The sequence below is a fragment of the Nycticebus coucang genome, chromosome 6 (genome assembly GCF_027406575.1).
Source record: "Nycticebus coucang isolate mNycCou1 chromosome 6, mNycCou1.pri, whole genome shotgun sequence".
Taxonomy (NCBI): Eukaryota; Metazoa; Chordata; class Mammalia; order Primates; family Lorisidae; genus Nycticebus; species Nycticebus coucang.
Window position 1 is genome coordinate 62,861,219 of NC_069785.1, and position 27,062 is coordinate 62,888,280.

General features: G+C 40.9%; 1 protein-coding gene and 1 pseudogene across 3 annotated transcripts in view; one reads left to right on the top strand and one right to left on the bottom strand.

Annotated features, from left to right (window-relative positions):
- Positions 1 to 27,062, bottom strand: part of RORA (RAR related orphan receptor A) — a 188,385-nt gene that overhangs the window by 93,127 nt on the left and 68,196 nt on the right. The window contains exon 1 of one of the 3 annotated variants that reach the window (XM_053595816.1): positions 7,868 to 8,035. The exons of 1 other annotated variant lie outside the window; for it this stretch is intronic. In XM_053595816.1, the coding sequence (XP_053451791.1) occupies positions 7,868 to 7,898 (31 nt within the window). In that variant the 5' untranslated portion in view covers positions 7,899 to 8,035. Of the gene's footprint in view, positions 1 to 7,867; positions 8,036 to 27,062 lie in introns of those variants that run through there. One more of the 3 variants, XM_053595817.1, reaches the window with a different exon arrangement.
- Positions 14,488 to 15,172, top strand: LOC128588698 (60S ribosomal protein L21-like; annotated as a pseudogene).

Here is a 27,062-nt window from a genome sequence, read left to right on the forward strand (position 1 = left end):
AGTGCATTTTTTAAACACTGATTCATGGCTTAAAATACTTGATTGCCAGGAAGGTGTCTCAGCCCTATTACAAAGGCACACAGGTGGCACCTGAATTACCTTGCACACAATAGGTTTTTAAGTATTTGCTGAAGCAAATTTGTTTACTTATTTTTACCCAGCATTCTATGGGAAGATTTGAAGTGAGATAAACAAATAAAAAGAAAAAAAAACTCCCCACAACTGAAAAATGAAAATAACATTCTGTGAAAAAGAGAATACTTCTCATGTGGTGTAAAAATCACACTTCTGGGTAACACAGTGCAGGTTGAAAAATGGTTGGCTTCAATAACTGATCTGAAGGTTAACCAAAAGTCTTCGTTTCTGAACCACTACCGTATTTCAATAATGGAAAGGTTTAATGGCAGGTTTTCCTGGATTTTAATTTTTCTTGTTTTTCACCAGACAATGCAATTTCATCTTTCTAGTAGGAACAAGTGAGCACTGGCATCCTTTAAAATCCTAATGATTATCTATCATTGTTATTACCCTAATTATTACAGATCAAATTTGAAGCATTGACTACTTGTATGGTGCAAAATTCACATAAACATGCATTCTTATACCTCTGTGTAGTGTCAGGGACAAATATTTAAGCAAGCAGGAAGATTTGTATTTAATCCTATGGTTCCAACACAGAAATCAGACTGTTTCATGATTGATACAGCACCAAAATCTGAACCCAAATTTGCTTATATTATCTATTTATCCTAAAAATTATAGTAACAAATGCTTATCTCTTCCACACACCTTTAAAGCGTAAACTCTTTTATGTTCTATAAACTGTTCTAAAAACCTATGTAACTGTATTTTATTTTTTAGGCAAACTGTATATATTTCATTAAACTAAACAACATAACCATAAGTTTTAGAAACCAATGGGTGAATCGTTTTTGTACCCATGTTTACAATTGTTTTATTATCGAAAGAGTAGTTTACTTCTTTCTAAATATTTATCATTTCTGAAAAAGAAAAGCTTTAAATTTAAAAAGGGAAAATGCTGGAGTTAGCTGATGAAATGACAACTTCTTTTTAAAAAATACTCGGGTTAGAGGACTAGAATTGAGGTCAAAAATTCAAAAAACAACAACAAAAATTAACAAAATGTCATAATAATTGTTTACTCACAAGCCAGCGCTCACTTAAATTTAATATTGAGTCAAAGAGAATTTTGTAAATCAGCTTTAATCTATCGTAAGTTTGCAAAAACACTTCTCTTCCTTCCAAGCCTACTTTTAAAATTCTTTATCTCCCCCCATTACATTTCTGATAACCATGTAAAACAACGAATTACGCTTTTGAATCTCATGTAGAATGCCCACTGCAATTGAGAAAATAATTTCAACCTTTGACCTTCCCCAGTAGCCTGATGGGAAATTCCTTGGCACCATCATGGCTATCGCCATCCAGGAGCAAGTGACCACTAGAGGGCAGCCTTATCTCAGATCTGACCCACTACTCTGCCGAAAAACATCTCAAGTGCCTGCAGTGTTCCTTTAATTATTGTTGAACATCTTTGATTTTCCTGGATATTTAAAAATCAACTTCAATGGAACTAAAAGTATTCCTAAACAGTTCAAAAGTCCACTTCCACAAAGTACAATGGACATCACAAAGGCTGGTAGTGAGAGGCACTAAAAACACAGCTTAGTTTACGTATCTCAAAAAGTTTAAAACAAAGGTTTTTCATCTTTAAGTCATCTTTTCCTCTTTACTATGTGGTGGATCAATCACACCATAACTAGAGTCAATGCCAAGTCAATCACAGCATAATAGAACTTGGGGTTCATTTTTGGCATCAAAATTTCTACTGGTTCTAGGCAAACTTAAGTGTGTTTGAAAAGAAACTGACCAAGACTGCGGGAAGGCGAAAGCTGGACTTTGAGCAAAACAGACTGGAGAGGGACAGCAGAGATTACAGATGAGAGGGGTGTGTGTGTGTTATATGCCACTCGTCTTCAAATAACTGACAGTCTTTCATTTGAACGATGGATTAAATGTGTTCTGCACAGCCCCAAAAGAAAGGATCAGAATTAAGGGATTAAAAGTACAAAGAGGAGACTTACGTGTTATTTAAGAAGATTTTTCCAATTCAAGATAAAATAAGCTACCTTTAAAGATCGTGAGTTCTCCATCATTGGAGGTGTTCAAGCCTGACCAGATAACCACTTGGCAGGAATACTGTGGAAAGAAGCCAAATGCCAGTGGGATGTTCATCTATTGACTTTTAACGTTTCTTCTACACCTGAGACTCTAGCAAATGATGCTCATTTGTTTTCAGACAAACATACCTCCATCCAGCAGTCATAAAGGTTAAGTCCTCACCAAATGAGAAATGAGCTTTTGAAGATCTACTTGGAAACTTTTAGATTATGGTGATTTTCTAAAAGACAACAGGTTTCTCAAGAGTATATCCACAATCATTCTCCTTAGCTGTCATGGAAACACATAGGACAGTATTCACCAGCATGAGATTCATGAGCTTTCTGCTCCATAAAGACATAGTAAAATTAGACAATGCTTTTGTGAATGCTCCCTTTGCCTAAGGATAAATGGAACACGTAGATAAATCTCTCAGTTTTATACAGCTGATTTATAAAATTCTCTTTGACTCTATATCACAATGGTGATCGGTTACACAGGTTAACCCCACTTCATAGCATTCTGAATTCTTTAGGAAACTAATGCTTACATTTCACCCAGATCCTCTTACAACAAGCGGACTTAATGAAAATCATGGACGAAGAGAGCTAATGATAAGTGAATAAGAATAACTCCATTTGTTCCAAATTGATTTTATTAAATACTAATTTAAAGATATTAGGCTCAGCAAAGCATTACATAATTGGATCTATTTTTTTGTCTTATAAATGCCAGACTTAGGATTTCCACTAACTAGAGACAAAGTTATATCCAGGACATTTTCATAGCTTCCTCCAGGGGAAAAATGAAGATAGAAATGAGAGTTTTCGGCCTTGTTTCACCACTTATCAGTTGGAAGAGCTTGGCTACAACAGCACTTTCGTGAGCCTCAGTTTCCTCACTGAAAAAACATGACACTATCAGTGACTTTCTAAGGAAGATAAAAGACTGTTGGTAAACCATAAAGCACAAAAGAAATACATAGTACAGATTAATGTCATTTCCCTATTTATTTATGAAATGCCTAGTAAACTTCATGGAAGCAATCAAACAAAAAGCAAAAAAATGAAATCTCTAGCAAACCTAAGCAATACAATTGACAGAACTTTTTTATACCATAAGAGCCAGGACTTTAAAGTTATATTATTTCCTGAAAATACATATTATGAGGGCTAACAAGTTTCACTTCCAAAAGAAATACAGAAACAAAAGATTTCAGTTACTGTCTTACATTTTGCCGATTGGCTAACATATCTGATTATCAGACTATGGAGGCCTCTTATCTCTGGCCATGGCACTCTGCCAATTTACCAAAAAAGCATGTTCTATCATGCCACACATAATACCGACACATACAAAACACTCTGACTGTCAATCTCTCAGCCCATGAGTCAAAAGGCTGGGGTGGGAGAGAGATATCCTTAGTGGAATAGCTAGATGAGGGACAGGGACTCATTTCCCAGAGGGGCAAGATAGGGTCTTTCAGATGCTGTCACGTGACCTGCGACTTGCCATTGGTAGATCTCACCAAAAAATGTTTTTTAAGTAGAGAACCATAAAAATGGTTTCGCTGCTCTGAGTGTCTAATCATGATTTTTTAAATTGCTAAATATGAAATATATAAAGACAACCTGAATTTCTTACTAATAAACACCGCAGATGTTTAAAACGTATGCAGAGAAGGTTTACATGACAAAGCATTTTTAGAAGATTTAGTCCATGCAAGGGGTTTTATTGATCCCTAAAATAAGACAATTTTAAGAAAATTGAACTCCATGTCCACCTCTGCAAATCTATCCATCCATCCATCTAGTAACTTTTTCTCCCAGCAAATGGCCATTTGTAAATATTATTTTCTTAGGCGGCTTACAGCAAATTACAAAGTGGCTGGGTGTGATGGCAGGTGTTTTGCAATTATCTATGTGCTGATCTCAACCATTTTTATTGTGATTCACTTGGCTGGGAGTGAAAGATGGGCAAAAAAGGAGTCTAGTGAGAACTATTAATGTATTCATAAGCATATCTACTAGGTAGTTAGGAACTAAGATTGAAGTCAAATGCTATATATTTTAAAAGCACTGCTTCTATTTAAAAATATTATTTCATAATTGGGTAGCATTAAAGAAATTACATGGCTCTCAATTCAAACCAAGGGCAAAGTCGTTTACCTGAGCATAATGGTGCTCTGGCATTTCAAGCGATGTGATTGAAATATATAAAATCAAGAAGCTGCCCATGAAAACGGTGCTTTTAAAATACTCTTTCCTTCATGGAGGGTCCAGGCTCCCCCCTCTTCCTATGGATAAATGGATCCAGAAATTCGCTTTGTCTTTAAAAGAAATGGCCCCTGTACGCCATAGGAGCACTCTGCTCAGCAGTGGCAACCATTTGGATTTTCTCTTTTCAAGATCCAGCTCTCCCCCTCTCTCAATCTTACCCATCGCAGGTCACAAAAGTGGGACAAAAATCCCAGCTAAGGGATACCAGAAAAATGGTGCTTAAAATGAGACAAGGGATCACATTCAAATTTCATGTAGTAAAAAGAAAGGCCAAATTCCTCAAAACTATAAAATCATATTTATTAGTGTGGCGCATACTACTAGTCACCAACATATACAGTATTTTCAACGTGGCAAGGTGCCTTGTGTTTCCACGTGCATCAGGCTACAGGAAGAATTTATCATGGCATAGAAATTCCCTTTAAGTCTCCCTGTCCCCCTACAGCATCATTTACATGAACAGATGCTGAACACTGGTACTAAGCAAAGGGGTCTATATAATCTACCGAAATCGAAGCTCTTGCATTTCCCTTCAGACTTGGCTGCCGGTGACATTCGGCCGAGGCACTTTTATGATGAGCAGAACAAGTGCTCCCCTGATTATAAATATTATCACTGGCTTTCTCCATTTGCCAAGAAGCAATCCGAGTGGCATTGGACTTTTGTTGTTAATTAAACAAAAACAAAACTGAAGGATGAGACTACAGAGTTGCTTAAACGCAAATTTATTACATCTAAACATGAAACTACTTTAAGCCTAAACTTACTTGACAACTAACAGAGAGGAAGGGTTTTCTTCTTTGGTGAGTTCAAAGGGCCTGATTTAATGATGTTTAAGAAAACATAAGTAAATCAACCAACAAAGAGAACGTTTCTCTTTTATGGTTGCTTGTTCTCTCCTCCCTTATCTGCGTACATCCTGGTACCAAAAGCCTCTCTTTTGCATGAAAAATCTAATTATATAAACTCTTACATATGGAACCAATTTAACTATTAAAACCGAGAGGCAATAGGGAAGCATTTAATATGATTTGGGGCCAGTTTTTTCCCCTTTAAATCTGATATGGAAACAATGACAGCATTCTTCAATTTCCCACACGCTATTTTTCTTCGGCTTAAATTTGTACCAAACCAAGATAATCCCATTAAAATACAGGATGTTATGATATTGGCGATGAAATATTCTAATTGTCCAGATGTATTCTATCCCTTATCTCTCTCTCTCTCTCAGCTGAGCTTATAGAAGAATTGCATTGCCAGGACTCAAAGCACAATACTATGAATTTATTATTTTATGGCAGCCAGAGGTCACTCCAAGACAAATGTGTGGGCTGGAACTTTTGGAGGGGGGAGTGTGTGTGATTTTCATTATCCTATTAGTAAGGGATAGTATGGAACTTCACTTTGTAAAACTACAAAAGCAAAAAGCCCATGTGCTAGGAAACATCAAAATTAAATTAAAATATGAAAATGTACTTTTCCTTATTGTTTGGTGGTTACTGTTCTCAGGGGAAAAGGTAGTTTAAAATGTCTCAGCCTGTCGCCTTTCCCCCAGCCCAAACAAATTATACTAAACAAAATGAATAAAGACTAGCGCTGGTGCCTCCAAAATAGCAAAATCTATTTCATAATTTAAAGGAAAAATGGAAGGAAACATCTTAATTAGAAAAGGCATTTGAGTCGTTTTATATTTACAGGGCTAAGGCAATGCAAGAATAGCATAAAAGTTTTTTTTTTGTGTGTGTGTGGGGGGGAGAGAAATAGATGTCTTTTACATAAGAAATCACCAGTAAGAAATCTTTACATTTTTTTTTTCTTCCCAAATGATTTTAAATGCTTAAGAACATAGATCGCGGGGAGAGTTCCTTTCTTACTATGTCAGGGGCATAGTCTAAAAATGATTAAATCTCGTTTCCCACAAGCCACAAGGGAAAAGACAGAAAATTTGCTGTGGGCACCCTGAAAGATTTCATCTCAAGCAGCTCATCTTAGCGTCCAGTACGTTTCGGCCTGTTAATAATTAATAAAAGAGACGGGGCCCAATCGCTAGTGAAGAAAGACAAAGCTCAGTGATCCGAAAGTAAACCCGGCACAGACACCGAGGTGGTGTCCTTCATTCTGGATCGCTGCAAACCCCCAACCAGCAACGTCCACCGAGCGCCGGGCGCCCGCACGCGTGGGCAGAGCCCGCAGGACAGTCTGGGTCTGCACAACTGCTGCGCGTTAGGGAGCCCGGTCTGCCGGGCTCTAAATCCCCCAGCCCGGCGGCCGGGCCTGCGAAGCCGGAGGCTCCGACAGATCCTCCGCTCAGAGGGACCTGCAGGCGCAGAAGCGGGCAGCGCGCGGGGGGCTGAGTTTCTCCGGGGCTGTTGGCCACAGTCCTAAGGGTGATTGTGGGATTCTCCGCGCGGCACAGGCGCCTTCCTGCACACCTCCAAACTTTAGCGGCTTTCCTATGAGAAACTTCCCTGACTCGCCACGGTTTCTTTGCTCCTAGCCTAAGAAGACCTCGAGCCAGCCCTCCCGCTCCCTCCAACCAGTCCCCCTCGCCATCATCCCGCGGGAGCCGGCGACAGGGTCTTGCTGGGGGCGGCAGGCCGGGCGGGGAGGCTCGGCCACCACTAACTCGTCCCCGTCGGCCCACACCACTATGTAACCTCCGCCGCTGCCCGCGAACCCCGTGAGCTAAGTTGCCTCCCCACATCCATCCACCAGCGAAGTAGCATGTGGGAGCGCGCGGCGGCTGCCGGCGACCGCCGAGGCTTCGTGGCACGCTCGAGGCGCCCGTCCGGCTCCGGCCCGCGCGCTTTCGCAGGCGGGGCACGGCGGGGACCTGCCGCACTAAGCCGGCGGCCGGCAGCTCGGGCGCTAGGGGCCGCCGGGCCGCCATGGGGGGAGGGCACAAGGCCCGGGGCGCTGACCAGTCCTCGGGGATGACATCGCGACCGCGCGCACGCACAGCCCGGCCCGGCCACGGCGCCTCCCCCAACCTAGGCCGGAGGTGTCCCGGGTGCGGGCCCGAGGGACCGGCCGTGGGCCTCTCTGGCTTCCTCCGAGCTGACCAGTTCCTCCCCTCCCTTCCCGAAGCGCGGCGACTCCCGGCAAACTTTCTTTGGGGAGCCCAGCCGGGTGCCAGGAGGACCCGAGCGACTGACAGAAGCCGGAAGGGGCGGAAGAGGGGGGGTCCAGCCCGTGCGCCTCTGCTCCTTATAGGAGACAGGCCGATCCCACGGCCGGGCTCAGGGGGCGCCGCCGTGGTGGCCCGGAAGGCCCTGGCGGGGCCCCCGCGCGGAGCTCAGAGCGGTACGTGCTCTCGGGCAGGCGCGCCCACCCCTCCCCCTGCGCGCCCTCCTCCCCGCCCCCCGAGCAGCCAGCCCACCCGGCCCCGGCGGGGCGCCCGGGCTCACCTTTCATCGCTGCGATCACAAAATACATCATTTAAGCCGCGGTGCGGAGAGCGCAGGGAGAGCGGATGGTCCGACCCCGGAGCCCCCTCTGCCGCCGCCGCGCCGCCGCCGCCCGAGCCACAGCAGCAGCTGCCGCAGCTGCCCGCCCGCCGAGAGCCATCCCGAGCCATAAGAGGCTCCATGTGACCGGCTGACATCACGGCCGCCGCTCTGTTTACACCGCGCCCCTCCGCTTCCTCCCGGGGCGGGAGGCGGGAGGCGGGAGGCGGGCGCGCCCCAGCGCCGCGCCCCGCCCCGCCCCCGCGGGCAGGTGAGCGGCGGCGGCTCCGCCGGCTCGCCAGCGCCCAGGGCCTGCGCCCGCGCCCCCGGCCTGCCCCGGCGACTCGCATCACCTGTGGCCGCCAGGGAGCTTTCCGCACCCGGCGCCTCGCAGGAAGCGCAGCTGACCACTTTCCCGACTCCGGGAGGCCAGAGGCGCGCGACCCGACGCCACTCTCCGGCTCCCTTCCCGGAGCCCTCGGGGGGTGATAAGGCGCCAGCTGGTTGGGTAAAGAGGGGCTTGGTCTAGGGAGCGACCCGCACCCTCATTTCCCAGAGCGCTTCAGCTCCATTCGGAAGACACAGACCCTCCAGGGCCGTGGAGGACGGAGTTTCTGGGGCAGTCCGAGGAGTGCAGAAAGCGCCTCCCAAGTCCGAGGAGAGACTCCCTGGTGGGGGAGCTCTACCCACCCAACCCGTGGAAACCTTCCAGATACCAACATCCAGGGTCCTGGTCTACACTCCTCCCCCACCCCCGCGACCAGGACACCGAGACCTGGAAGGACGGCAGAAAACACCTAGATGAACCCACTGGCCAGCTAATCGGAGCCACTGAACTCCAGGCTCTTTGATATCCAGCATTCTCGCCAGTGAACTCATCTACAAGTGGAAAAGGTTGTAGTTTCCGTACCCTAAAAATGAGACTGGTATTTTGGATAGAAAAAAAGAAACATCGAAAGGTCAACTTTGTGAATTTTAACTTTCAACCAAGACTAAATTCCCTACAAACTTGGAGGCTTAATCCTTTTTAACTGACTTCATGGACTCGTAAATCAAGTTTTAGGATGAATCCCTGTTTAGGATGAATCTCCTTCCGATGAATTACAGATGCTCCATACTCAAGATTCTGCATTATTTAAAACTTATATAGTACGACAGTATTGAGCATCACAGAAAAAATTCTCAAAAGCCAAGTCTGCATACCTCCTGCTGCTCCTTCATGAAATTTCATTCTGCTTTCGTTCCTGTTGGTCCGTGTTTCCACATACAACTTAAAATATTAGATGGCAATGCATTCATGATGATCAAGCGAGGAGAATTCTAGCATTTATTTTTCTATATAACTGAGTTACCCTTGCCCCTGAGTTGGGCCATAATTTAAAACACCAAGCAGTCAGTCTGCAATATAGAAAACAAGGATTCATACTCTTCCCCAACCTCCAGCTCCCTCTCAAGGCAAAATTAAGTCTTCCCAACATTTACACAGTGCTCTGAAGTAGAAGGTCAAGAAAGTTCATTGTCCTTCAGTTAAGCTGTGGCTTTACAAAAGTTTGATTTCAGATAAATTTCATTCTAATACAATGTTTTTCCTTTATAATTTTTTTCCAAATAAAACCACAAAGAAAAGAAATTATAAAAGTGTGAAGCCAAGACGTACCCATGTTAACTCAGCTGTCCAGCCACAGTGAAGTGGACAGAGTTTCCAATGAATCAACCATACCCACTGAAATGTTTACAATTATGAAATTAAGTCACACCATGTTCCCATGATGCAACTACATCTCCCAGTGAAGCAATGCTCCTCAGTTGCGCTGACACCATCATTCAAATGTGGGCCTTGATTTCCCTTGTGCTAAACACCAGAAGGAAGGGGCATGCCAAGTATCCTGTAGGTAGGTGTCAGATACAATTTTCTTTCTCTTGTACCATTAAAGGATGGAAAACCAGCAGAGACTGCGCGCTCCTAGACACATTCTTTCCTACTCCACACAAACCAAGTCAGATAATTCTGAGAATCCAGTGTTACTTTTAAACGGTATTCTGCTTTAGGAAATAATATTTTGAAAATAACCAAATCCATTCGCTCTAGACTCCCTTTCAGATATCTGACTCCATGGTAAACAGTCTTACATCACTAGTAATCAGTATTTATTTCTAGACCATTGCAAGTGAAATTGGTCATTGAGAATAACATGTAAGGTGATATGTGCTCCTTCAATTACACCTTGTAGAATCATTCATCCTATAGATGTTTCCCCAATAGGGATCTAATCTCATAATACTTATTTGAAATATTTGCACATTTATTCAACACAGACATTCCCAGGATAACGTAATACTGACCTTGCCCTTTAGAAATGCATTTCGTTCACATCCTACAACCAATGACCAACAAAATTCCAGATATTAAGTCCTAATCTTCCAATGTGGCTAAATGTTATTTGTAACGCATACCTCCACTAAATGTCTTCAGCTTTTAACCCAGGGTATATTACTGTTCTTTATATTAACACACAGTTCTCATGAAACGTTCAAAGTAAAAAAATTAAAGGCTTTAAAAAAATTTTAAGTTCAAATTTTCTACAGAATTGTTAAGTCCCCAACCAAACAAGTATGTCAGGAATGAAAGGATCCATATTTCTCTTTAATAATACAAAATTAAAGCCATTGATGATACTATTCAATGAAAATTTTACCCACACTTTACCATTGTTATATTAAAATACAATAATGCAGAAATGCAATAAAATATTAAAATATAATATCTAGGAATAATTATTTGGATTTTATTAAACAAATGCTATTGAGAACCTACCATGGGGAAGACGCAGTGCTAAGCAATATTTTCTTACCATCTTTTTCTTTTACTAAGTGTTCTAAAAAAAAAAAATACTGCTACATGAAGATAATCAAATAGGATGGGAATTTTTTACCATGAATGAGAGCCCAGTATGAATAAATTCTTAACTCAAAGGTTTCTGTTGGCTAATCTCAGGAAAAGAAGGCACACAGCAGACTTCCAAACACAATGTAATTCATTTCAGAGTCCTCTAGAGATAGTCACAGCCCCACATGGTGTCCCTGTGTGCTGGGTTTCCCACGGAAGCAGAGAGACACTTCTGACGCTTGGTCGTTCCAAAAGGCCTATGAGAAAATCTGGTGCATTTTTGGAGGGGGTGGAGACAACTATATGCCGATCCTCCTACTTTAGAGGTTAAAAGAAGAAATAATACTTGACTTTATGAGAGCATATTTTGTTATTGACAAGGTCTAATGTCATAGTATGCCTCCCTGAATCACACACATATGCTATTGAGGAGAACGGCAGATCAGGAGATTGACAAATTTATGCCAAGTCTGTAAGTGGCTCCTAGGACAAAGGTGATTTGAAAGTTTGCTGATGCATGTGAGAGAGCATTTTGGTTTTGTCTCACCCAGGCCCTGCACCTCTCTCTCTCTGGTCTGTGGCAGCTTGCTAATTTATTAATTTCTTTCTAGCTGAACAAGAAAAGGATCAGTTAAAGGTTAATGTGGTCCTAGGCAGCTTGATTCAGCTGAATCCTTAGCCACACTGAACTATAACCTTTAGGACGTGGGCCATTCTGGCTGACACAGAGCCAGGGGACCAGTTTCCTATAGACCAAATATGGTCAGACCCAGAAAGTTCTAAGCAAGACTGTTTGGGAAGCTGTGGCGAAAACACAAATTTAATCTACAATAGATCACAGCTTTGCTTAATTTTGCATCCACCAGGAGCCAGTGTCTCATGAAGGAACATTTATGACTGGAGTAATACCAGTGAGACTCAGAAACCAACAGTGAAAGAAGTAGCCCTGATATTTACGTGTTGAGGGGGGATGGAATGAACAGGTTAATATGGCTTGTGTCTTATTCATGGTTTTACAACAAACACAGATGTGGTGGCTCATGGCTGTAATCCTAGTACTCTGGGAGGCTGAGGAGTTAGAGATCAGCCTGAGCCAGAGCAAGACTCAGTCACTAAAAACAGCCAGCCATTGTGGCAGGTGCCTGTAGTCCCAGCTACTTGGGAGGCTGAGGCAAGAGAATTACTTGAGTCCAAGAGTTTGAGGCTGCTATGAGCTGTGACGCCACGACACTCTACCGAGGGCGACAAAGTAAGACTCTTGTCTCCCCCTCAAAAAACAAACAAACAAAAACAAATATAGATGTCAATGTAAATATGCATGTATGAGGCTGAGTGCTGTGACTCATGCTTATAACCCTAGCACTCTGGGAATCCTACACAGGAAGATCGCTTGAACTTAGGAGTTCAACACCAGCTTGAGCAAGAGCGAGACCCTGTCTCTACTAAAAATAGAAAAATTAGGTGGGTATGTGGTGGGCATCTGTAGTCTCAGCTACTTGGTAGGCTGAGGCAGAAGAATCACTTGAGCCCCAGGATTTGAGGTTGCTGTGAGCTAGGCTGATGCCATGGCACTCTAGCCTGGACTACGGAGTGAGACTTTGTTTAAAAAAACAAAACAAAACAAAACAAAAATGCATGTATTTAAGCTTATGGACAGTCCATGAAATATGGTGAAATAAACTGTATTTTGGTGACAAGAGATATCTTCCATTTTGCACACATACTCACCCACACTTTTCCTACTCAACTACACTGACTGAGTAGGTATTAGGTGCCTAGCATTGTGCTAGAGAATTAAATAAACAAGACAGTAGCCCTTATCTTGAAAAGCTCAGGGATCAGCTGACCTTTGTTCTGAAAATTCTATAGCAGTCAGTTCCTGAGTCACTTGGAACATTCCTAAGGAGCCCATTGAAAAGATGTTTGCACAGCACTTTGCCACTCAGGGTTGATAAATGGCTCCAAGCCATGAGAGTGTTTATTAGTGTAATAGGATGGTGCAGGTGAAAGATTTGATTGGACAGAGACAATGGTGCAGGGATTCTGGGATTTCTAGAACCATATATTTCATACACCTATTAGGAAATTCAGAGAATTGGCTTATATTTTGTAACCATCCTAATGAGGAAAAGGGTAAAGTTCACGGGCAGACAGAGCTGAGCAACTTCCACAGAATAGGTAGGTAGCAGGTGCCTCACCACATACACACCTACCAGGGCAGGAAGGGAAGAGATGCAACGGAGGCCAGTGGACCCTCCACCTCGTTATGTCCCCGGGTGGTGTCCATTCCTAGAGCAGGCAGTGGAACAAGCCATTCAGGAAACATTTTTATTTTTAATTAAAGGAATACAAAAAATATAAGTGAATTCATAACACAGGCTCCTGGGCTCTGGCTTCACACTTCTCACTAGCTCTTTATGTCATCTTGGGCAAGTCAATTCACCTCTCAGGACATTAAGTCCCCCACTTGTAGAATGAGGAGGGGGTAGAAACAGGGGTCACACGGCCCCTACATCTGGAAGGTCCCAGGATGGCTTTCAGGATCCTTTCCCATCAACTTTTCAGGAACACTTTGTCCCTTTCTCTCTGCTGTGCCATGTTTACTGTGCCTCCAAGAAGCTTCTTGGTTTCCTTGAACTCGATGGAATGGTAGAATGAGCTTTGGTATTAGACAAATTTGGGCTCAAAACCAACCTTTCATCCCACTCAGAAGCTGTGTCAGCTTGAGCAACGTTTTTTTTTTTTTTCCATCATATGTGAAATAAGGATAGTAGAACCTTACAGGGCCAGTAGAAGGATTTAATTAAACACTATCGAGAAAGGATGAAGTAATAATCTCTTAGAAGGCCTTACAAGGGGGAACTCCCATCACCAGCCCTGTCAGCCCCTATGTTGTTATACACACAGAGCACATTCATGACAGAAAATAATGATCCTTAATAAAGATTTGTTGAAATGCTTAATATCATGCGTGTTTGCTAAGCTTACTACAATTTTGAAATCGTGTGTGTGTGTGATAACACAAGTATTGGTGATCCTTGAACAACATGGGTTTGAAATAGGTCCACTTAGACAAGGATTTTCTCCCACTTCTGCCACCCCTGAGACCCCAGCAGGACCCACCCCTTCCTCTTCCTCCTCTTCCTCAGCCTACTCAATCTGAAGACAAAGAGGATGATGACCTTTATGATGACCTCTCTCCCTCTAAATGAATAAATACATTTTCTCTTCCTTACAATTTTCTTAATATTTTCTCATTCCTAGCTTACTTTATGCGAAGAATACAGAATATAATACATACGACATACACAATATGTGTTAATCTACTGTTTATGTTACTGGGAAGGCTTCCAGTCAATAGTAGGCTTAGTAGTTAAATTTTGGGGTAGTCTAAAGTTATACACAGATGTTTGACTGTATCAGGGTTGGTCTCCTTAACTCTCATGTTGGTCAAGGGTGAACTGTATTTATTAAGCACCTGCTAAATAGTGGGCATGTAAAGATTAATATAAATTAAATTACCCATTGGTCTAAGAGGCCTCGTGGTCTAGCAGGCTTTTCACAACTTCTTTCTTTTTTTTTTATGATTTATTTCTTATAAGACAGAAAGCTCCTACCCAAAGAGCAATGACTAAGTAGCTTTTGTATGTATTATTCTGTACTAAGATATAGAGAGGGAAGGAAAAAGATCAAGATGTCAGTCTGTCCTTTAAGGAGCCTGCATTCTGGTACGAACTCACCATAGGCAGAACGTGTGGCACATCCTTGTACTAGAAATAAAGTGCTGCCTGAGTTGAGAATAAAAGAGTTGACTCCGTTCGGGGTTAATCTTAAACTTCATGAGAAGAAAGACTTTGCTTTTGGGCCAGAGATGCCACCTTCCAGGAATTCACCAAAATGACAAACACAAAGGGAAAAGGAGAGGCACCCAACACATGTTCTCTAGGCCTTTTAGAAACCATGGAGTTGTTCCTTTGGCCACATATATGCAAATCTACAAGAAATGTGATATTGTAGACATCAAGGAAACAGGTACTGTTCAAAAAGGCATGCCACACAGATGTCACCACGGCAAAACTGAAAGAGTCGACGATGTTACCCTGCATGCTGTTGGCATTGTTGTAAACAAACAAGTTAAGGGCAGGATTCTTGCCAGGAGGATGAATGTTCCTATTGAGCATATTAAGCACCCTAAGAGCTGAGACAGCTTCCTGAAACACGTGATGGAAAATGATCAGAAAAAGAAGGAAGCCAAAGAGAAAGGGATCTGGGTTCAACTGGAGCACCAGCCTGCGCCACCCAGAGAAGCCCACTGTGTGAGAACTAATGGAAAGGAGCCTGAGCTCCTGGAACCCATTCCCTAGGAATTCATGGCATAATAAGCATATAACATAGCACCCAGGAGAACCAAAAAAACCAGGTGAGCAGGAGCATAAAGTGCTGGAACCTGTTCTCCATGGATTCATGGCATAATAGGAGTACATCACAGCACACAGGAAAACCAAGAGAACCAATAGAACAGAAGCATAGGGGCTGGAACCTATTCCCCCACGAATTCATGGGATAATAGGCATAGCAAGCTTTGTCACATTCAATGGAAAGGGGCCTCCCCAAGCTGCTGGACCCTTTCCCTATGAATTCAGAGCATCATAGGTATTAAAAATAAAAGCCTAGGCGGCGCCTGTGGCTCAGTCGGTAAGGCGCCGGCCCCATATACCGAGGGTGGCGGGTTCAAACCCGGCCCCGGCCAAACTGCAACCAAAAAATAGCCGGGCGTTGTGGCGGGCGCCTGTAGTCCCAGCTGCTCGGGAGGCTGAGGCAAGAGAATCGCTTAAGCCCAGGAGTTGGAGGTTGCTGTGAGTTGTGTGAGGCCACGGCACTCTACCGAGGGCCATAAAGTGAGACTCTGTCTCTACAAAAAATAAAAAATAAAAAAATAAAAAATAAAAATAAAAGCCTACTGTAAAAAAAAAAAAAAAGAAGGACTTCATGGAGGACATAGGATTTAAGTGAGATCTTGAAGGCCGAATCAGATCTTAATAGATAGAAATAGGAATGAAGGGCCTCTTCAAAGGCTGGAAAAACACTGTAAATATACAGATAGACAATGCATTTCTTCTTTAAGAAACAGCTAGTAGTGGGCGGCACCTGTGGCTCATTGAGTGAGTAGGGCACTGGCCCCATATACCAAGGGTGGCAGGTTCAAACCTGGCCCCGGTGAACTGCAACAAAAAAATAGCTGGGCGTTGTGGCGGGCACCTGTAGTCCCAGCTACTCGGGAGGCTGAGGCAAGAGAATCGCCTAAGTCCAGGAGTTGGAGGTTGCTGTGAGCTGTGATACCATAGTACTCTACCGAGGGCCATAAAGTGAAACTCTGTCTCTACAAAAAAAAAATAAATAAATAAAAGGAATAAATAAATAAATTCTTAAAAAAAAAAAAGAAACAGCCAGTAGTAAGGGCTGATAGTAGCATAAAATACATATAGGCAAGATGGGGGGAAAGCCCCACGTGTAGGTGGTGGCTATTAATACCTCTTCTGCCTTCCCTCAAGGTACCTAGAACAGAGCTCTGCAAACTACACGTGTTTAGACAATAATTTTTAAAAAATAATTGAGGGCAGAAGAAGGGAATTGTGCTTTAGAAAATAAATCTCTTTGCAGCTCCCCTATTTCCTAGTCCGATTGTAAGGATTAATAGTTGGTTTGATAGTCATAAAGTTAAATTACACTTAATAAAACACATAGAGCGAAAGAGTTCCACATCACAGCACACCGAGGAAGAATAAAACTGGAAATAGATGTTATTTCATCAGAGTGAAACGCTAAGCAGAGCGTTTTAGGATGAACAAGATAAATGGAATGTTATTTGATTTTGTACCTCCTCCATTTCAGTTTTGAAAATCATCCGAGACAGTTCTATTAAGACAGATGCTTCTTATATAGGCCATATTTTATTTCCTTTAAAGAACTATCTTAAAAATATATTTTCAAATAATGGAGAAAAGATAAGCAGTTACAGATGGTTTTCCCTATTTTTGTCATGCGTGATCAAGGACCAAGTAACGTGGGCTTCTTTGGGAAATCCAAATCTCGCAGCGAAGAACGTTCCAGGAGCAAATGCTGGCGTTATTTTGCTTTCGCAGAGAAAATATGTTCCTGTGCAGTCAAGCAAAGTAATCAATTATTCTGCATTATGAAATACTCCTTTGATAACTATTGACGTTTCAGACAGTGGTGCCACCTGTCAATAGCAGTTTTGATGCTCACATTTAAGCTCCAGCTTACAGGACGAGATTCATCTGGGGTGACAGTGTCTGATCAGAAGTCTATTCTCTGCTCTCAGAAGTACATCTATTATGTATGTCTGGCCTTGCACTGGGGAAGTGTGCTGTGAGCACTCAAACAAGAACAGCTATGGGCATTTTTTGTTTGTTTTAATAAAAATGTTAAATCCTTCTAAAAATACAAGATTCACATTTCAAAAATAATTGCGCTGCTCTGTCATTAAAAACTATTCCTACATTTTGTAAAATGAGGCATTCCATTCAGAAGCTCCAAAATGAACATGAGATTTTTAGTATCCAGTTAAACCTTATGTCCCCCAAGATAATGTTCTTGAATTCAAAATGGCTTTCCAATATTTATATAATATTGTCATTCTTGCTGCTACTATGTCCCCTACAGGTGAATTATTCCTTGGGAACTCTCCCATGGAAGGCATTGATTTTATGCTCTTTTTATCATTTTATTAACCTCTACATATTTTGCACTTTTATTATTTTCATTTTACAGATAAGAAAACAGAGGCCCAGAGAAATTAAGTGACTTGTCCAAGAACACCTGGGTAATAACCGGTGGAACCGCAAGATAAATCTAAGCAAACTGATTCTAGGGAGTGCACACCTAACATTAGGTTAGGACTCTCTAAAATTAACTACTTTTTACTTGAGTTCAGCACTGCTTAGTATTTTGAAAATGGCAAGCTGACTTCTCCAGAAATCAAAAATGACTACTGAGGGCGGCGCCTGTGGCTCAGTCGGTAAGGCGCCGGCCCAATATACCGAGGGTGGTGGGTTCAAACCCAGCCCCGGCCAAACTGCAACCAAAAAATAGCCGGGCGTTGTGGCGGGCACCTGTAGTCCCAGCTACTCAGGAGGCTGAGGCAGGAGAATCGCTTAAGCCCAGGAGTTGGAGGTTGCTGTGAGCTGTGTGAGGCCACGGCACTCTACTGAGGGCTATAAAGTGAGACTCTGTCTCTACAAAAAAAAAAAAAAAAAAATGACTACTGAAATAACATGTAGGCATGTGTGCGAGAAATTCTTTTATCACTAGCTCTTGTAATTGAGCAGGGTTAGCATGTGTCATTAGGAATTATTGCACAATTTAGTAAATTATTTAATTACTACTACTGAAGAAACATACTGTACATGGTGGTAATTATCCTGTTGGAAAACAATGTTGCCATTTGTACATTTAAGAAACACTTGTTACACATTAAAGACTCTTGAGGGGAGTTTTTTTGGTGTGTTTTGGAATAATCAAACAAGGCCAAATATTGTTAATGGAATGTTAGATAGGATTACAAAGAAACTAAAAATACAAAAGCCGGGGCTGGCATTCCTGAAAGATACCAAACAAAAGAAAAAAATCTGCTAAATATGGGGAAAAGTAACAAATTCCTAGTTCATGCTACTCTTCTTGTACAGAAAGCACAAGATAAAGATAGTTACTGTTTTTACTTTTTCAAGTTGTATCACCGCTGCCTTTTTCTTTTTTTTTTTATGCTCACCACTGTACAAACTGTGATGCTGCTCTTTTCCACGATAGTTTTTGTAACAAAACTATCAATATAATATAGCAATTTTGTTCACCTACTTCAATCACCCAACAAATGGCTTTGATAGCATAATAATCTTAAGCATAGCCATTTAATTTTCAATGCACTTTGAATAAATTGTTGTCTATGTTGTTAAGTAACTATGGTGAAGCATGGTCTTATTATTTATGCAAAAACATGAAACACACATAGCCTTGAGATATTTTGAAAGCACATCTTAAGTAAAATATAGATAAAGTAATTTCTACAATGTCATAACACAAGTGAGAAAGAGGGCCTTGTTTGTGTAAGCTCTGGTATACTTTATTGAGAAACTACTGATATGCCTTATCAAATTAGCTGTAAAGGCTTAAGTACAGTCATAGTCTCAGAAAGCTCACTGTGCCCATTCTTCCAAAGGTTAGGAACATGTGACATGATGAAACTGACTTTCATAAATCACAACGTAATAGTGATTTGAATTATAACATCTTTGTGCCTTGAAATATAACAAAGGTAATGTGGTATAGCTCTCATAAACAAAAAAGGGAAATATCAGAGTTGGAAGACACTCAAAGTGGCCTCCCTCTTCCAAGGAAACGAGCAACTCAACTGTCCCTGTCTGATAGGCGCCTGCCATTAAATAATTATATAATGCAGGGTGTCCATAAAGTTCATGTGCTATTTTAAATTGCACATGAACTTTATGGACACCCTGTATATGAGCAAGGTAAGAGATATTATCATATTTGGTCTTGTTTTCTATACTACCTCTAGGTCAACTGCTATTTAACTGGGTAATTTGAAAACAAAAGGTTTTGTCCCCTTATGAATAATGCACACATGAGCACCACAGTTTGGTTCACAGACATCAGTACTTGTCAAAAAACAAAACAAAACAAAACAGTAAGAAACTATTTCCTGTCACTATGGTAGATTTAGGCATAACAAAACGAGAGAAAAGAAAACATGTTTTATATGTTTAGAACGATCACTGTTCAATTTGTAGTGCAACGTAAATTACTATATAGTGTTTATTTTCCACTAATAGCATCTTTTCAACTAGAACTATAGTTAAACATACAGGATGCTGTTTTTATGGTATATTCTGACGTTACTGTGGTACATCAGTACTGTACGTTGATTTGTCCTTCAAATCTCAGGGTTTTTTCCATCTTTTCATTAAAATATAATTGACAGATAGTAACACTCACCCTTTTTAGTATATAGACTAAGGCATTTACTATTACAACTACCAACAATCTGTCTCCTCTTCCTCAATATTCCTCTGTGCCTCTTTGTAGTTAGCTTATTCTTCAACCACAGATCTATTTTTTATCACTATAGTTTTACCTTTTAAAAAAATTATTTCAGGCTCTGGGCCCATTCCACAGTGGTTATGGCGCCAGCCACATGCAACAAGGTTGGCGGGTTTGAGCCTGGCCTGGGCCAGCTAAACAACAACAAAATAGCCAGATGTTGTGCCGGGCACCTGTAGTCCCAGCTACTTGGGAGCTGAGGCAAGAGGATCACTTGAGCCCAAGAGTTTGAGGTTGCTGTGAGCTGTGATGCCACAGCACTCTACTGAGGATGAGATCCCTGTCTCTCTCTCTCTCTCTCTCTATATATATATATATATAATAAGATGTACTGAATTGAAATATATATATATTTCAAAATATATATATATAAAATAAGATGTTATATACATATATAACATATTATTTCAATACAGTAGTATATTATGGGACCTTTTGACTGATTTCTTCTATTGAGTATAAAGCATTTGAGATTCCTCCCATGTCAGTGAGCATATCCATCATTTTTTTCCTCTGATTGTTGAATAATATTCCATTCCATAGTTTGTTTATTCCCCAACTGAAAGTCAGCTGGGTTGTTTCCATTTAGGGGACAATCAAAAACAAGGCTGCTATAAACATTCAGACTACAGGCTATTGTGTGAACGTAAGTTTTTATTTTACCTAGATAAATAACCAGGAATGTGATCGTTAGATCACATGGGATGAATGTATACATTTAATTATAAGAATGCCAAAGGGTTTTAAGAGTAGCTGTGCCATTCTGCATTCCTATCAGCAATGTATGAGAGTTCCAGTTGCTCCATATCCTCAACCAGCACTGGGTGTGGTCAGATATTTACCACCTATTGTCAATTCTGGTTATTTGCCATAGGTAAGTTCTATAAAGTCACCAGTAACATTGAATTTTAGAATATGAAATCATTGCTCCTGGAGGAAACAGGTATCTGTGAGTCTGTGCTTATAATATTTTTGTCAATTAATCAACACACAACCTTGTTTTATGTGGGTTTCTGTTTAAAGACATCTTATTTAATATATATTGTTGATTCATTAACACTGAACTGGTAGCCTATAGCAATATGACTCATGGCTAAAGGAGGCTTCTCTAACACACTAAATTTTCTCCATAAGGCACCATCACATCCTTCTCATGCTGAGGAGCGCTAGACAGCATTTTAGCAAGCACTATGCTTGTGGGGCCACTTTATTTATTTATTTATTTTTGAGACAGAGTCTCACTATGTTGCCCTGAGTTGAAGAGTACCGTGGTGTCATAGCTCACAGCAATTTTAAACTCCTGGGCACAAATGTTCCTCTTGTCTCAGCCTCCCTAGTAGCTGGGACTACAAGCACCTGCCACAAGGGCCGGCTAGTTTTGTGTTTTTTTTTTTTTTTTAAGAGATGGGTCTTGTCCTTCCTCAGGCTGGTCTCGAACTCCTGACCTCAAGCAATCCATCCTTCTCAGTCCCCCAGAGTGCTAGGATTACAGGCATGAGCCACTGCTCCCGGCCGCAGGGCCACTTAAAATTGTGAGATCATCGTGGGTGGCGCCTGTGGCTCAAAGGAGTAGGGCACTGGCCCCATATGCTGGAGGTGGTGGGTTCAAACCCAGCCCCAACCAAAAACTGCAAAAAAAAAAAAAAAATTGTGAGATCATCAACAAAAGGCACAAAAAGCAGAAAAATGTGGCATTAAATAAATAGATCTCAAAAAGGATACATGTTTATAATATGATAGCAAAAACAGGAAGGCAGAAGTCAACCTTGATGGTCCTCAACTGGCAGCATGTCCGGGGACACCATGCAGGTGTTTGTCTGCATATGACCCACAGCTAGTGTGGATTTTAGGGTTACAGATAAATTTTAGTGAGTGTGAAAATTCACACATACAAAATCCTCTACTAATGAGAACAGACTATCCTTGCCTACCTATTTTTGCAATACCATGGTCTCAGTTTCAATGTCACTGCCTTCAGGAGGTCTTAGCCAAGCCTCTAGCCACAGTCAGACAAGCTTTGGGCTCCAATTGGCATCCTGTTCCTCCCTTTCTGCAAACCTGATTCTTCACCCTGTCTTTTGTAAACATTTGCTATCTTTTCTGTCTTCTTCACTGAACTAAAAGTTTACAGTCAGGAAACATCTGTCCTATTCGCCTTTGTATCTCTTATGCCTCTAAGGCCTACCCGAGTGCTTGGCATATAGGCATTGTGTAAATACTTGTTGGATAAATAAACACTAATTTGCAAGCAGCATATATGGAGGAAAGAGTATTGACTAGAATTGGAGTTGGGAAATCTGGCTTCCGATTCTAGTTCTAACAGGGGCTGTGTGATTGGTGACAAGTTATTTATATCCTTTGAGCTTTAGTTTTCCCACCTGTACAACTAGAAAAATAATACCTATCTTTAAAGATGTTTCTAAGACCTTAAAAGTCAGACAGCCAACATGAAAACCACTAGTAGCCGGCACATTGTTGATACCTAATAATCCTTGGATTGGAATGGTTTATGATGCCCAACCAGACATCTATAACTATATGAATAATACAAAATATACTGATGAACAGTGAACAGTATATTTATTTAGCTATCCAGACAGTAGCACCTCTCAATAACTAAGATAATTTTTCACTTTAGAAATAGATGTTTTGCTATTCCATCAACCTAGCCTTAGTCTTCAGGTTCAAGGTTACATACACTATACTATCCATATGTCATCATAAGAACTGATCATTTATCTACTCCATTTCAAAAATATTTTTGAATGTTTAAAAGTGATTGTTCAATAATATACTTAGAGTATGTACTCTCTGGAAATGAGATTTTTTTTAATCTTTTAAGCATTCCTAAAAAAACAAAATTTAATTAAGAAGCATGTTATGATTCTGTCTGAAATATTTTTCTTATGAAAATCTGTTATGTCCCTCAAGACTTCAAGGCAATAAAAACCAATGATTTCTATAAAATTATCTCCATCTTTCTATGTGTAACTAAGGCTAATGACATAATCTAAATGCTAAAATACAGTGGGAAACAAGCTGGGTGAACAAGGGTTCTTTCACTCGAAATGTAGACAAATGATTTTTTTACAAGATTATGATGATCAAATATAATTAAGGGACACTATTTAAGATTATTGGTCTTTAGTAGATGCAAAACATGATGGATCACGGGCAAAGAGAACTAATGATAGGCAGGGAGAGAGGTTGAATCTGTGTATTTGATTACAAAGCAGAAGAGAGACATAAAACCACAGTATCAATAATGATTATTTTATGTGACATTTTCATTGTCTCCTCACTTACAGTTATATGAAATTTTCTGGCGACGACACTTTTTAGACATATAAATTGTCATAAGGAACCTAACAACAGGTCTAAATCAAACCTCAGGCTTAAAACATCATTTGCTGACAGGCATCCTGCAAGTATTTTCTGCAGAGGCACATCACTTCCGATTATTTCCAAGCTATTTTAAATGATCTTGGACAGGGCTTCTGAATGACATGTCAGCAAACAGGAAAACATTATGACACCACTTCTGCAGATTCCTTCCCAGAACGTGAACTATTTGGGATTGTTCTAATTGAATCAAGGCTAGTTTGGAAAAAAAAAAAAAAAAGCTAAATCTTTGCTTTAAAGCTTTTGGTTTTAATTGGGGGAATGCTTCTAACATATGGCAGCTGGGTTCTGACTCACAGCAACCTTCGAATTCTGGCCAAAATGTCTGTTTCCTGAGATTGTGGCTGATAGCCCTGTGCATCCCTGGTGGGGCCCAACAAGCATTCAATAAATGCTATTGTTGGAACGAATGAATGAATTAAAGGGTTCCTAATTATGAACTACAGATTCTTCCATCAACAAAATAATCCTGTAGGAAAGCTGCAATGTATTTGGAATTCATACAAAGAGTTCTCTTTTCAGCTCCTTTTCCAAATTAACTTTATCACGTATGCTCAACTTGATCTTTCCTGATTTTTTTTTTTTTTTAAACCAAGGTGTGAAAAGCCCAGAGCATTCTACAGAACATGAAAGACAAATATAGTTCCTGGAAAGTTTCATTTGTATGTCGCTTGTGTGTGACAATTATTTTTAAATCTCAGTTAATCATCAGATATTTTCTGGGAGTGGACTTTGGGTGAGGCACAGTGAAAGATATTTGAAAAAGGAAGTTAACATTTTAAAAGTCCCATTCTTGAATCTGTGCAAAAAAAATTGGCATTAAGACTGGCAGAAGGTGTGCCGTTTCCAGTAAGGCAAGTGGTTATCTAAAGTAGCACTAAATTAAAACTGCTATCAGCGAAATATAAATAATTGTCACCACATTTTTCATAATTAGAGAACTCTCACTAGAAAGCCTTATGAAATAGAACATGGAAGAAAACAAAAAAATAAACAAAAGAAAAAAAAAGAAAAGAAATAAAGGTTGACAAAGATACCACTACAATTGCAGGAACCGAAGTTTCTATAGGCACTAAAAAAAGCATTCCTCTCGTATTCACTCAGAGTCTATTTTCTCTTATGTAAGACATAATTCTGACATATATCTGGATCACAGATATACAAAAGATATTAAAGATATTTGGAAAAGCACAGCAGAAAGGAATTGAGTTCTGCTATAAGAGCAAAAAGAAACAATAAATACTGAAGGAACAGATATACAAAAGATATTAAAGATATTTGGAAAAGCACAGCAGAAAGGAATTGAGTTCTGCTATAAGAGCAAAAAGAAACAATAAATACTGAAGGAAGAGATTTTTTTTTTTTTTTTAAGATGCAAAGTTAGGGGCGGCGCCTGTGGCTCAGCGGGTAGGGCGCCAGCCCCATATGCCGAGGGTGGCGGGTTCAGGCCCAGCCCCGGCCAAACTGCAACAAAAAAAATAGCCGGGCGTTATGGCAGGCACCTGTAGTCCCAACTACTCCGGAGGCTGAGGCAAGAGAATCGCCTAAGCCCAAGGATTTGGAGGTTGCTGTGAGCTGTGTGACGCCACGGCACTCTACCGAGGGCGATAAGGTCAGACTCTGTCTCTACAAAAAAAAAAAAAAAAAAAAGATGCAAAGTTAGACATAAGAACTCAGAAATTATGGCAGCTTGGGGCCATTTAGCATAGAAGCAAACAGGCTGCCACACCTGTATTACAGCATACTGTACACGCCATACTAATTAATGTTTATAATGACTTTGAATCATTAAGAATGGATTAGCCCATGAACTCTAAGAAGACAGGCACTTAACATAATACATTTTGAAAGCCCCCTCTTCCCAAATAAGTGAAGTAGTTTAGGCACTTACAGAGAGACCATGTATGCTCCAGAAAACTAATTTATATGGGATATCTCATTTTCTGATAATGCCTGTGACTATGGCATTAGTATACATATCTAAAATAACAACCCTAATTACCTAAGACCTTACAATCAGAGACTTGGGTCTTCCCCTTTCATTGAGCTATGTTTTGAAGCCTGTTGGAAAAATGAAGAACTTTCCATGGTAGGACATCTATTTCATTCAATTCTAATATTAGCCAAACATAGTATCAATAAACTAAAAACTGTTCAAACACAGCTTCTCCCTCCCTACTGAAAGCTAGAAGGGTTTTGTATGTGTTTTTCTTGAATTATGAGTGTTCAGTGTAAGGTTTAAATATATATCACTGTATAAAGGTATTTATTGCAATTGCTAGTTATATAATCATGTTTAACCTGCTGGTGGATTCTGCAGAAGGGAAGGTGAGCAGTTAAAGGAAGTTTGGTTTGAAAACCAAAGGCACAACTTGGCACTGTTGCCATTGAGTGGGGGTGAAATGACGGGTTTTTAAAAGAATGCTTTATCCATGCACACGCACGCTACCAATACCTTCTTCATGGCTGCAATAATTCTTTTTCGAAAGAATGCTAGCCTGTTTCCAGGGCAGCTGCAAAACATCCGTGAAAACTAGTTAATTTGTCAGACGCGTGGAAACTGCTGCCTCTCCACCTGCCAGGCTAGATCCACATTGGACAGACTTTACAAGGGCAGGAGCCGAAGGTTCTGAGATAAATTTTCTTGGCTCCTACCTAGACAGAAGAACAGGAGGTCACTACTGAGAATATTCTGGATGAAGAGCTCAGATGCTTTTAGATTTCTGTCTCTTTTACTTTACATATTGTCCAGGTTCCAGAATAATTCTGTTTTGTATTACAAGCACCATGGCCACCTCTAAATTGCTATTAAATTTTATTATTATTAATACCATTATGTTGATAATATTAATGAGCATGCAAGTTAAGGGCCACGATTTTACACTTACAAATGCCCAGGAAGGCAGCAGGCAGGGATTATGATCCCCACTGCTAGCCGGGTAAATGAAGCTCAGACAGACTTCTGGCATGGCGGGTCACACCGCTGACGGTAGCCCAGGGACCTGCATTTCTGACTCCCATTCCGGTGCTCCCTACAGGATGCTCCATGCTACATATTGAAAACTGATTTTCTGTTCTTAAAGAATTTATATTCCAAGGAGTTCAGGTTGGCAAGCATCAGGGAAGTTTGCCATAGGAGGCTGTCTTATTATTTCTTCAGATGATTTTTTCGTCACTAATTGTATGTTCTTTTCTATTCATACATTTTTATATTATCTATTCATTCCTGCCACAAGAGATCATTTACATGGTTTTTTAATAACATGCCACCAGTAAATTACTAAATAAGTTTCATTTGATTGGGCCTCATAATAATCTACAGAAATCCAGCTCAAAGGGTGCACAGCATGCAACAAGGCTGGCCATAGTGTGGCTGAGGTACAGTCTCTAGTCCTTTCTGTGTGACATAGAGACACAGGGTATTTGTGAGGGGCCCCCTAGGTTCATCATGACATTGGTTTCAGAAGTTGAGAATTTATTTTGAAGCTGTAGCTCTTCTCTTTTGTGGCTCTGTTTCTGATTAGTTTATTTAAACTTTTCCTGGACCTTTTAATGTTTTACCCATTCAGATGGGGGGAGGTCCAGGCAGGCGGTGTCACACGTGTTTACCAATAGGAGAAAGAGCTGTTCCTATGATTAAGTTAAAACCAACCTACTTCTAACGTCATGGATGTTCATTTGGAAACTACTCCGCAGACCTTTGCTTTTAAAATCTTTTGCTTGATGGAAATG